Source organism: Thermothelomyces heterothallicus, assembly GCF_042370625.1.
Source record: "Thermothelomyces heterothallicus CBS 202.75 unplaced genomic scaffold P884_scaffold_25, whole genome shotgun sequence".
Classification (NCBI taxonomy): Eukaryota; Fungi; Ascomycota; class Sordariomycetes; order Sordariales; family Chaetomiaceae; genus Thermothelomyces; species Thermothelomyces heterothallicus.
Window position 1 is genome coordinate 219,451 of NW_027192586.1, and position 11,811 is coordinate 231,261.

Genomic DNA, 11,811 nt, shown 5'->3' on the forward strand with positions numbered 1-11,811 from the left:
CCCCCCCTTTTCTTTTCGCTTCTTCTACCTCCCATTTTCCCATTTAGTAGTAGTAGTGGTGGTGGTAGTAGTAGTAGCAGTGTGTCTTGTTTCATTCCCTCCCTCATTATCCACCCAACTTTTTCCCACCAAAACTGCGCAACACGGAGGCTGACCGCGCTGGCTCCCAGCCGCATTTGGGATACCTATACCGGCCAGTGCCTGCGTACACTGGTACACGAGGACAACCCCGCCGTCACCAACGTCTGCTTCAGCCCAAACGGCCGCTTCGTGCTGGCCTTCAGCCTCGACAGCTCCATCCGGTTGTGGGACTACGTCTCGGGGTCCGTAAAGAAGACATACCAGGGCCATACGAACCAGGGGTACTCGATCGGAGGCTGTTTCGGCGTGCTTACTGACCGCGACGACGACGACGACTTGGCTGCGGAGGACAACGCAGACGGCGAGGATGTCCGGCAGCAGGCCTTCATCACATCTGCGAGCGAGGACGGCGACATTGTCATCTGGGACGTAAAAAGCAAAGAGGTGTTACAGCGCATCAAGGCCGCGCACAAGGGAGTGTGTTTCTGGGTGGACGTCCACGGCGGCACAATGGTCAGCGCCGGCCAGGACGGATCCATCAAGGTGTTCCGGCACCGCCCAAGGAGGGGGGGACATGTCAAGCGGGAGGATGGCGATTCCGACAGGTACGGCGCCGTCAATGGGCATCTCCTGGACGGGGAGATGCCGGATGTGGCGGCGGCGGATGAGGAGCTGCAACGGCAGGTCGAGGCCGAGGCTGCGGCTGCGGCGGTGTCGCCGGGACAACACGTCAAGGAGGAACAGTTGTAACGGGGGGAGGGGGTGGTTAATTATAAAGGACGGTCACAGAGTACGTGAGATGACTGGGTTCTTCTTAGCTGCGCGAACAGCTTGAGCTTGCGTCACGATACCCCTTTCAATCGAGACGTTGTTTTCTTTTTTTTTTTTTCCCTCTTCCCAGGTCGCCATGGGCTCGGAGAGATGTGTGCCCCATGCTGGCCCGGTCTTTATGTACGGGCGCAGTGCTTGCTGCTCCCTCTTCCCGCGGAGCGGTGTGATGTGCTCGTCCCGACGATGCGCCAAACGCGACAAGAGAATCTTGGACAAAAGGCGCCGGGGGGTGGGGAGGGTTCGTATATTTCGAACCCGCCTTATTCTTCAACGCTCATGCATTCGTTCCTTGTCGCCGTCTTTGTTCTACCGCATCTACGTCGAGCTCCTCCTGGACCTCCAATACCAAGGCCAGGCTGTCTAGGAAGGAGTTGACGGCGACGCGCAGCATGCGGTTGGTCGCGGCTTTGTACTCGACTCGAAGAACCGTCGGGTCTGACGACCCCTCCGTGGCAACAGCTGAGAGCTCGCGCTGCACCAGCGACGAAAGCTCCTTGTCAACCCTGAGCGCCTGCAGGGCGACCGAGGCGAGGCGCGCGTCGGGGAAGGGAACGTCGAGGGTCCTGCGAAAGGCGAGAGAGCGATGCCGAGGTTAGCGGGGTAAGTCTCTACTTTGATCCATGCGCAAGAAGTGTCAAGTCGCAGGTATGGACCCTTGTAGCAAGTCCGAGGGCGAAACGTACAGCGCGCAGGGGAACCCGGTTGACGTGTCGGTCGCCATGTTTTATGTTTCCATCAACGGAAGAATCTTTTGGCCCGCGGTGCGTCTTGGGGTGGTTTCCTCGAGTCACCTCTCGTGAGCTTTTGAAGTGGAATGAGTGACGGAACATTGGGAATGATTTCCTAGCAGCGTGCAATGGTGGGGCAACGGCCTTGCCTATAACATGCTGCGATAAGATAACGTCACTGAAGCTGCAGGAAGGGCGTCAAGAGAGCGGCGGCGGGCCGGCCCCTGTCCAACCGCTCCGACGGCTCCACCGCCTAACTAACTAACGCCTGGCCCATTCCCGTTGTCATGGCGACCAGGCCCCAGACGCAGAGTCTGCAGTGCTGATTGGCTGACAATGTTCAGCACTGGGGATTCCCGAAGCTGGGTCATAACAACAACTCCAAATCAAAAACACCGCCCCGGCATCCATACAAAACCGCGCCCTCATCACACAGCGCCTGCCCGCATCTCCCTCCTTCCCTGTCGCATCTGTCATTGAAACAGGTCGTCATCTCGCCAGCCTCGTGTCTCGAGTTCCGCTCGCACCGGTATCCGAGAGGAGTGCATTCGGTTCCTTCCCGATTCTCAGAACAACATCGCGTGTAAACATTCAATCAACTCTGCACCTTCCCGTCTCAGTACCTTGCCGCTTGCGCAAACAGCTCTGGTAAAGTGCAACCAGAAACAACGCTGCTGCATTCCCTCGTCACTCTAGAGAAGCCTAGCGAGCAGGCAAGCTTGGCTTGATCGCTACGGTACATGCCCACGGGCGCGAGGGCAGCACTTTCTCCCTCGACCTCTCCGAATTCCAGCGGCATCGCGGAGCCTCGACGGGATGGCTCCTTCGGCTCGATACTCCAGTAATCTGGGGCAGATCATCGAATATATTCCCGGTATGTCGTCTGTCGTCGAATTGGCCACCCGCCTCGCCCGCTCCCCCGTCGAGTTCTTGTTTTGTTATTGCTGGTTCCCCGCCCGGCAAGCATGGGTCTCGGTCGCGTTGTTGCCCAACACATCCCCCCCTGCGCCTTGCCCAGCACGTTGCTGACCGTCACAGACCGCCTCTATCTCGCATCCTACGTCGAAGCCCCCGATGCCAACACCGTCTTCCCCTACCCCGACCCACCTCCGCGCTCGCCGAGCAAGAGGTCCCAACGGGCGCTCGAGACGCAATCCCGCCAGAAGCAGCCCTTCTACTTCACCGTAGACGACACCCTCCTCTACAATGCCTTCCACCACGACTTTGGCCCGCTTCACATTGGCCACCTCTACCGCTTTGCCCTGCAGTTCCACGAGATCTTGGGTGCCGAGGAGAACAAGGACAGGCCAATTGTGTTTTGGAGCAAGGCAGACCCGCGTAGTATGTGTGCTCCCCCCCGCCTTTTTTTTTTGGGTCATTACCTTGCTTCCTCTGCTTGCTGCTTGCTTGCTTGTCTGCTGGGATGGATGGATGGATGGATGGATGGATGGATGAACTTGCTGACCTTGGGGGTTCTTAGGCCGTGCCAATGCTTCTTGCTTGCTCGCGTGCTATATGGTTCTCATCCAGTCGTGGCCACCCCACCTCGCGCTAGCACCGATTGCCCAGGTCGACCCGCCGCTGATGCCCTTCAGAGACGCTGGCTATAGTCAAGCAGACTACGGAATCACCGTGCAGGATGTCGTGTATGGGGTTTGGAAAGCGAAAGAGGAGGGATGCTGTGTTCTCGAGACCTTTGATCTCGACGAATACGAGCGTTTTGAGCGTGTCGAGCAGGGCGACTTCAACTGGATCACTCCCCACTTCCTCGCTTTCGCCTCGCCCCAGAGCACGCCCTCCGCCCGCACCGTGGAGGGAACCGAGGCCTGGGAAGCGCTGCCAAAGACGCTGGCCGCAGTGGATGCTCACCCAACGCTCGGCCAACCGTTCAAGAACGTTCTGACGCACTTCAAGGAGAGAAACATTGGCCTCGTGGTGCGTCTGAACTCGGTCCTCTACGACGCGGCGTACTTTGAGGCGCTCGGGATACAACATGTCGACATGATCTTTGAGGACGGCACCTGCCCGCCCCTGTCGATGGTTCGTAAGTTCATCCGCATGGCGCACGAGATGATCACGGTCAAGAAGAAGGCAATTGCAGTTCACTGCAAGGCCGGCCTCGGGCGCACCGGCTGTCTGATCGGTGCCTATCTCATCTACCGGTACGGGTTCACGGCCAACGAGATCATCTCGTACATGCGCTTCATGCGCCCCGGCATGGTCGTCGGCCCCCAGCAACATTGGCTGCACCTGAACCAGGGAACCTTCCGCGAATGGTGGGTGGAGGAGCGAGTCGAGCGGAAGCTCCGCAAGGAGGCGGCCCTCGCCGCAGCAGCCGCCCAGGCCAACGGCAACCACCAGCCTAGCACTCCCGTTCGTGCGATGCAAAAGACGCACCTCGGCCGCAGCTCGAGCAAGAACGGGACGTCAACGCCTCCCAACCGGGGTGGTGTGCGGACGCCGCTTGGGGAGATTGAGCATGACCAGGCTCGTGACAACAGCATTGGCGTGCAAGAAGACTACCTCCCCGCGCCGACACCGGGCCAGCCGCGCAAGACCCAGCGGGGTGGCGTCGACCGCCATCATCCTTACAGTCGCAGCACGAATGCGGTGCCGACGGTCGAGGAAGAAAGCGTGGATCACGAGATCGAGCCCGAGGTCGCGTCGTCGACGCGACGCTCGCATGCAGCCGAGTCCGACGAGGAGTGGAACCTGCGCATGCGATCGCACCGCAAGGCTTCTGCCTCGGTCTCGCCGGGACACCGGGAACGGTCGGCCAGTCACCAGACCACTACCATGACGACGGCGATGGCGACGGCGACGGCGACGGCAATGTACCAGGTCATCGACAACGACGCGTCCAACGACATTGAGAACATCGGCATGGCCACGCCAAAGACAAAGTCGTACGATCAAGCCCAGCGCGCCACCTCGGCCTCGGGAGTCCTAGCCAAGGTTCGAGGGTCCAGCGGCTCTCCCAAGCGTGCCGCCGGCGGATCCGGGGTCCGGGAGGCCGGTGTCCGCAAGACCAGCGGCCGCGTCGGGAGTGTCGGTAATGTCTCTCCCATGGCGGCAACCGCACGCAAGGTCAGCGGGGCGCAGTAAGGCGGCAGAAAACGGAGAGGGGATTGTGAGCATATCGAGTCATGGTCCTATCTCTGCGCACGCCCAAAGCCCCCTTTGTCACGACGCGACTGTTGTTCACGAAGTTTATGACGACCATGATGATCCTGGGCATCTTTTACATTCTCCAACCTAATCATCTCTCCGACTTGTTCCGTGGTTGGTTATGCGGATCGAATCCTACATTTGCTGCATACCTGGCGTTGCGGAAAAAGGATGGTTTGAAATGGTGACCTTTTCGGGTGGAGTTGAGCGTCCATTCTATCGTCGTATAATGCATACATTTTTTGGCAGGAATCTCGTCGCCTTAGCCCGTTCGTTTTTCGATCCACGACAACACCCTTACCTTCCCAAGGCTTTTACGATGCTCTTCCTGCCGTGGTCTGTCGTCATTAGGTCTCGGCAGTTGAAGCTTGAAGCTCACCTTCTTGGGCTACTTCATGTCCTACTACCCTCCCCTTGGGGGCGGTGATTCGCCACAGTGTGATAGATAAGTTGGCTGTGGTTTGAGGAGACGGCTTCTATCTGCTCGCTGAGCCGGGCCAGTCACGATACACAGGGAAGAGGGGAAAATGGGGAAAGGGGGGTTAGAGGGTGTTGCTTGATTTCTTGTGGTTGTCTTTCTGTCTTTGAACGGGACCGTCGGCGTTCTGGGTTTGTTTATGGCGGGGAAGGGAGGAGAAAAGGTTCCTCTTGGAGACGTTCCCATGGGCGGGCGGCCTGGGTTTGGGTTGTTGTGTCGACTTCATCCTGTCGTACTAGTGCTGCATTTTTTGATGTGCTGCCTTGTATTGGGGGGTACGGTATTGCATTTGGGTTTAGCTTGTGTTTTTCTGGCTTGCAGCAATACGACAGTATCGACTCAAATCCTTCTTCCGCGTGTCTGTCTGCCTGCCAACGTCGTTCTTATTTGAGCGTCGGACTGTAGTGGTCGACGGATGATATGTTTTCTGCTCGACTTGTCAGCGCCTGTCCAGATGATCTGGCTCATAAACACCGAATCAGAGTGGTGCTTCTCAAAACAGAAATGGGCGGAGCAGCACTGAAGTTCCGAGCAACCAGGGAGATTTCAGCAAGGCAGTAACAAAGTGAATCAAGCCTCTCTCTTTCTCTCTCTCTCTCTCTCTCTCTCTCTCTCTCTCTCTCTCTCTCTCTCTCTCTCTCTCTCTCTCTCTCATTTTATTTTTATTTTTTAATTCTGTTTATCTGAGAATACCTTTATCTCGTTTTAATTTAATTTCTTTTTCTTTCCCCTTTTTTTTCCTTGTCTGCTCACATTCGTCCCCCCTCGTCCCGATCCCTCTGTAGGGTGGAAAGGATGGTAGAGTTCTCAAGCTGGGATGGATATGGGTAGACTTGCAGATTCACTGCCACCTAATCTTGGCCTTTCGGTTTCCCCCCCCCCCCCCCCCTCTCTCCCAACACCTGCAGCCTTTCCGTTCGGCTTTTGCTGGTTGAATCTCTGGGTGTGAATGTGTAGTGGTGGGCGCCGATAGTAGTAGTACAACATACGTGTGTGTAGGTATGTATGTACGGACGTACATACGTAATGTTAAGTACGGAGCTACAACCGGCACCTTACCGCGCCGCCGGGACCGGCCGAGCGAGGCGACCGGGCCTGGGGGATCGGCCTGACCTACCTTGTTGGACGAACGTACGCAGGACGGGACAACCACCCCCCTCCCCCCCTCCTTTTTTTTTTTTTTTTTAATCCCACCCCGTGCGGTTTCTGGCCTATCAGCGGCTTTCTTCTCAATTGGGTACTGTACTGTATGTATGTACATGATCCGGACAAACAGCTCGACGGCTACCACGAAACGGGGGTTAACCTCCCTGAGAAAGCCTAGCCACGACTCTGAGCCAACTCGTAGTGAAGAAAAGTAATCTATATGTCTGGAATACTTGTAGTCTCTTCAATTGTACAAGAACATGTTTGATAGGGGTTGTATCTTCCAGGTACCATCAACATGTATAGTACACTATGATTGCTCTTACAGAGAGTACTTTGTACTTAATCGATGCCTCCTTCGGACAGAGGCAGGTAAATGCTGTCTTGTTACGTAGCGGTTCGATGATCTCCTGCTCATCTAAACGCAGAGTCACTCCGGCCTGATTCTTCTCCTTTTTTTCCCTTCCCTCTCAAATTTGTCAGCCAGGCATCAAACCCTAGAGCCTCGACAGGCCTTCTCAAAAACATCATTCTGTCCCGCCTTCGGCCCCAAACAAGAGCCCTGCCATGTGATGGGGCGCAAGCGAGAAGCCCGTTTTGGAAGATCGACAGTACCCTGTGGTTCAACTAAGGTACCAGAGTAGTAGTTAAATAAGCTACAGAGCGTGATGCTCCGCACTGGGACCATCACTGGCTCCCGTGATTCTGGCACTCATTTCGGATGTCGAGTTCTTATGGCATAGGCAGTTCTCAGTCTCCTGAGCTGCGCAGGTGAAGACGTGTCCTGTTCACAATTATCTTTTCATGCATGTACCTTGTCGAGGGCGCCCCTGAGGAACCAGACAAAGAATCATTCCATGCGTTCGTGGTGGGTTGGCAAGCAAGACGCTTTGCCGGGAACCGACCGATCCGGGAACGCAATGAGAGAATGTTCGCTGTGAGAAGGCTGACTGGGCAATTTTGACGCGATAAGCGACCCGTGTTACCAGGCCCTTGGGGCGACCTGACCCAGGGCGCCAACGGCACGGCGCGGGGACGCTGGGCCAACGGCTGGTTGCAGTGCGCACCAGCCTCGTCCGCTCTAGCACGAGTATGTGGCATGGGAATGCAGCTGACCAGCTTGACGCCTTCCCGAGAATAGACAGGCGACCTGTGAGCGGACGCAACCGCCACAATGACTGCTTCCCGCCGGTACCAACAGCGGCCATCTATGCCCGGGGCAACTCACAGTGACTAGTCAGAACTTAGCATCTTGGTGAGGCGAAGCCCTGTATGTGCGATGGTGGCGACCCGGGTCCCGAGTTGCTTGTAGGCGTGCACCTCGGGTTACCTCGAGGGGAGCGACGCTGATGTGAGAGCCAACCGACTCTGCGAGGTTTTCGCAGTGGAGATCATGGAAAATGTAGGCCGTGGTAAGCGTGGGGCTGTCGCTTGATCAAAGATGCTGTGCAAGAGATGTGCCCAAAGAAATGTCTGGAGAGCTGGAGGGCTGGTTACCTGGCTGGACCAGCATCAAAACGGTTTTGCCCTCCCCCTGCCCCATTTTCCCTCAACCGCTTCGCGTCTGGATGATGCGATGACAAACGAAACGGTGATGAAGCTAAGGCAGAAGACCTAAGCTCTGCAGCCCGAGAAGATGGGCGAAGCGAATCGAATGCGCGAGGATGGCAATGAACCATGAAGTTGGTACGATCGAGGGCGACCAAGTGATGCGACCAAGTGATGCGACCAAGTGATGATACCTAGACACGATCGCAGGAAAGCGGCCGCATCCACTTTCTTGTATTAGGGGGGAAGAATATCATTGACCAAGCAAGGCGTTGGGGCGCAAGGCTCATTTTGCTCCTCCAGATGGCCAAGGCAGAGACGAGCGAGTTGCTGACGGGAAGGAGCGAGGTCGAGATGCAGGTAGCAGTAAGGTAAGTCGGTCAGTCGTGCCTGGAACGGTGTGGATGCAGGAGAGCGCCGCAGGGCTGAGGTTCCACCAACCCGACAGCCAATCATGGAGCCTCAATCTAGGTGGCGAAGTTGATGCACAGACCAAATGCGGTCTCGAAAACGGGCCTGGCTGTGGCCTTGGTGTAATCCGTAGATACATACACATACCCGAGAAGGGAAGCCGCAGCCAAGAAAAACAGAGGGCGCCTGGAAAGCGTAACTGAGAGCGAACAGGTAACACAGTCAGTCATCCGTCAACTGGAACCACGCACTCTCATCTGACTGAGGGGTTGAACCCTGCATCACGAACCCGGCGAGCACGGTACCAGAGGCGCAGCTTCTTGTGAAGGCCAAGGTATACTCGCTTCCTGCGACGTTTACTCCGCCATTGTAACCCATCTCCCAAGACAAGCACGCCGTGCACAGATTTCGAACGGTTTGGCTGTTCCCCCCACCCGCGCGCTCGCCAACTTGGAACTGCCGAATCCGTCAGTCTCTCACGTCGCTTGTTGGTGGTCAGCCGAGGGGGTCAATCGCTCAGAAGACCAAAGGGTCAATGGCCCAAAAAAAGGTCCGAAGCATGGGCACGGCCGCGATGGCAGTGACGGCTATGACGTGCTAAATGCAGACAGCGGTTCGCGGCTCGCAAGATCTCCCCATGTGCTTCGCCTGGCATGGCTTTCCCGCTCTGCCGACCGTTAATTTTCGCTAACCCACGCCGCCCACCACTTGCTCATCTCGTCTTTGGCCAATCGACGTTTTTTTTCGGTCGCGTGAGGACGAACATGTTGGGCATAGGGAAAAGTCCCAATACGGCTGCACCCACCCGAGATGTCAGAACAGTCACCACCCGCTGCATACTGATGCTGTAGTCGCCGACCCGTGCACCGTCTCGCTCTCCGATACCTCCAGGCACCCCAACCGTGGGCTCCCTCTGGAGGTTACCAAGGTAATCTAAAATGCAGGGCGCTATAGGAATTTGGGGGGGGGAACCTGGAACAAGATGCTCGATCTTTGGTGCCACTACCGGTTCGACCTGGGCATTCCCGTGGCTCAGGCACACTGCAGATCGACCCAACTGGTGATCGGGCCACATCCTCCTCGATGTCGTCCGTTCAACCCTCCCCCCGCGGCCACTCAATGAAGACTGCCAACCAACAGCCCCCGCGCCTTGTCCATGGCCGCATCCTGTCCTCGTCCAACCCCTTGGGCCGGCCAGGCACTCGGGTTAGTCGTCACGGACCGCCCTGGGTGTGATGTGTGTACCAATGTATGTATATATATGTATGTACCACTGGTGTCCCACCTCGCAGGTCATATATAAGGCATGCTTCGCTTGCATTTCAGTGCCTTGATGCTCCCGCTTGCGATACACCCTGATTCTCTCGGCTCCGGCTTCTGCCACGCTATCTCTGCTGGTTTCTCGTTCTTCTCGTCCTCCTATTCCTCTCTGGGGGGCCGATGTCCGTCTCCCCAACTACGCGAATGAGCAGGCTTTCTCTCGAGTGCGCCGCCTCCACCACTGGGTCCCAGACCCGAATGCAGTCGGTCTGCGCAAGTGCCCCGATGCCGGACTCGGAGCATCCCTCCGACACGAGAGACTGGGAGATGGAAGGGGACGATGAAGATGAAGAAGAAGAAGAAGAAGAAGAAGGGACAGACACTGTGCCGTCGCCGACGGGGCTCAGGTACAACATCTCCCGCCTTTCGCCGAGAGCCCGGCAGATGGTTAAGGGGCTGTTCAACCAGGCACGGGTCAAGGAGCCGCCTCAGATCTCGCTGGAACTCTGCGGCATCAGGGAAGAGGATCCTGAAGGCAACGGCTTCTTCTATGCCTTCCAGATGCACGAGGTGGTGCCTTGCTCCGTCCGGATCGGCTCCCGGAGGAGCGGGAGGTTCTCGACCCCGCGGTGCGAATGCCCCGATGCTCGGTATCAAGGAGCGCGGCCCTGCAAGCATCTCGTCTGGCTCTTTGACAGGATCTCGAAGCAAGCGCTTTTCGACCACGATCCTGACTCGGAGCTGACGCTGACCGAGTTCGGCTTCCCCGAGGAACTGGGAGACCCCTTCGACCAGATATCACAGATCGGACTCGACATCCTCGCCGACGATCTCCGCTGCGACGCGTCCGAGCCCGACAGCGACGTGATCGCTCCAAACCCCGCTCGCGTGCGGGAGGCTAGGGAAATGGTCGCGGCCGTGGCGGGCATCCAACCCGGCGAGCTCGACGAGTACAGGCCGGACCTAGAAGTTTCGTACGGCCGGGACACTCTGATACGCCGTGGCGATCTGGGCGCGACCCTGTTTTCCCTAATCCTCGCCTCCCACTCCCTCGCCGAGTGGGTGCGCTCCGAACTCAACCCATCCGACCCTGCCGTCGACCCATTCCGAAGTATTCAACACCGAGTGATCCACATCATCCGGCAGCTGGATGCATGCTCGAGCACCGGGGGACCCCCAGAAGAAGTTGCCGAGAAGGGGTGGTGGAGACGCGCAGACGGACCCCGAAACGCAGACTGGGCATGTGTTCAGATCCAGCGCAGCGTCAAGAAGATCGAGAAGCTCGTCTCCCGAGGCCCCAGTCCACTAACCGAGTCGGCACGGTCGTCCGCGGCACGGTCTCTCGTCGTCATCCTGAAGGCGGTGGTCAGCCACCGCGACCTGTACGGGCCCCTCATCGGGGACCGCGACACGGGCTTCGTCCACTCGGCGCTGGACATGCTCGCCGACCAGAGCCAGTTCATCGACGCGCTCGAAGAGATCATGGACCGCGTCGGCGTACGCGGCGCCCCGCCGTCTTACGTGGCCAACATGCGCTGCCTGATTGAGCGCATGCGGAGCCATTGCACAACCGAACAACGTGTTGACGAAGCAAGCGACCCGCGTCGCGTCGGGCGCAGCGAGACGCCGCCGCTGCTGCCTCCGGACCAACAACCCCCGCCGCCGGGAATCGTCCAACATCCTCCCACCGAACCGGGCGGCGGCGGCGGGTCCAGCAACACTAGCACCAGCAGCACCAGCAGCAGTAGTAGTGAGAGCGGCAACGCCAGCGTGCAATTTCTCACTCCCGTCCGGCCGTCGAGCGCTATTCGCGGACGCGGAAGGGGTGGCGGCGGCAGCAGCAGCAGCAGCAGCCAGATTGGAGGCGGCGGCCGTGGAAGGGGCGGCAAAGGGGGGAGGGGCGCGAAACGAACCGTCTCCCCGAGCAGCCCGCCTGTGGATAGCCCCGAGATTGCCGCGAAGAGAGCTCGCGGTTCGTGAAAAGTGGATGTGGACGGCTTTGTTCACCCTCGCTTCCACCCTACCATCCATCCATCCATCCATCCATCCATCCATCCACCCACACCGAACGAACAACCCCTTTCGTTCAGTAACTTGGCGAAATCTTCCCAAGCTTTCCAAGCAAGGCAATATCAGGAGGAGCGGCTGGTTCCCTCCCCC

At 57.9% G+C, this 11,811-nt stretch overlaps 4 protein-coding genes across 4 annotated transcripts in view; 3 read left to right on the plus strand and 1 right to left on the minus strand.

Annotated features, from left to right (window-relative positions):
- The window catches only part of P884DRAFT_208143 (WD40-repeat-containing domain protein), a gene marked incomplete at both ends in the record, with an annotated part of 1,366 nt that extends 535 nt beyond the window's left edge, over nt 1-831 (plus strand). Inside the window, one exon of the mRNA XM_069438849.1 lies at nt 171-831. Coding sequence (XP_069294865.1) covers nt 171-831 — 661 coding nt within the window. The remainder of the gene's footprint in view (nt 1-170) is intronic.
- A 126-nt stretch (nt 832-957) lies between these two features.
- P884DRAFT_331833 (transcription factor Pcc1-domain-containing protein) lies at nt 958-1,721 on the minus strand. The gene is made up of 2 exons (XM_069445746.1): nt 1,596-1,721; nt 958-1,475 (listed from the first exon to the last, which is right to left on the minus strand). The coding sequence occupies exons 1-2, from the start codon at nt 1,631-1,633 to the stop codon at nt 1,187-1,189; spliced, it is 327 nt and encodes a 108-aa protein (XP_069294866.1). The 5' UTR covers nt 1,634-1,721; the 3' UTR covers nt 958-1,186.
- A 735-nt stretch (nt 1,722-2,456) lies between these two features.
- On the plus strand, nt 2,457-4,745 carry P884DRAFT_302257 (protein-tyrosine phosphatase-like protein; the record flags this gene model as incomplete). The annotated part of the gene is made up of 3 exons (XM_069444925.1): nt 2,457-2,514; nt 2,679-2,981; nt 3,121-4,745. 3 exons carry the CDS (start codon nt 2,457-2,459, stop codon nt 4,743-4,745), a joined length of 1,986 nt encoding a protein of 661 aa, XP_069294867.1.
- A 5,110-nt stretch (nt 4,746-9,855) lies between these two features.
- Nucleotides 9,856-11,631, plus strand: P884DRAFT_208334 (uncharacterized protein; the record flags this gene model as incomplete). Its single annotated transcript, XM_069438863.1, has 2 exons — nt 9,856-11,322; nt 11,407-11,631. The coding sequence occupies 2 exons, from the start codon at nt 9,856-9,858 to the stop codon at nt 11,629-11,631; spliced, it is 1,692 nt and encodes a 563-aa protein (XP_069294868.1).
- Between the last annotated feature and the right edge of the window lie 180 nt (nt 11,632-11,811).

Bases quoted from the DNA above. Each gene is read 5' to 3' on its own strand.
- P884DRAFT_331833 (XM_069445746.1), bottom strand. From the start codon at position 1,633: ATGGCGACCGACACGTCAACCGGGTTCCCCTGCGCGCT. The intron at 1,476-1,595 runs GTACGTTTCGCC...CGCCTTTCGCAG, and splicing joins ACCGGGTTCCCCTGCGCGCT to GACCCTCGACGTTCCCTTCC.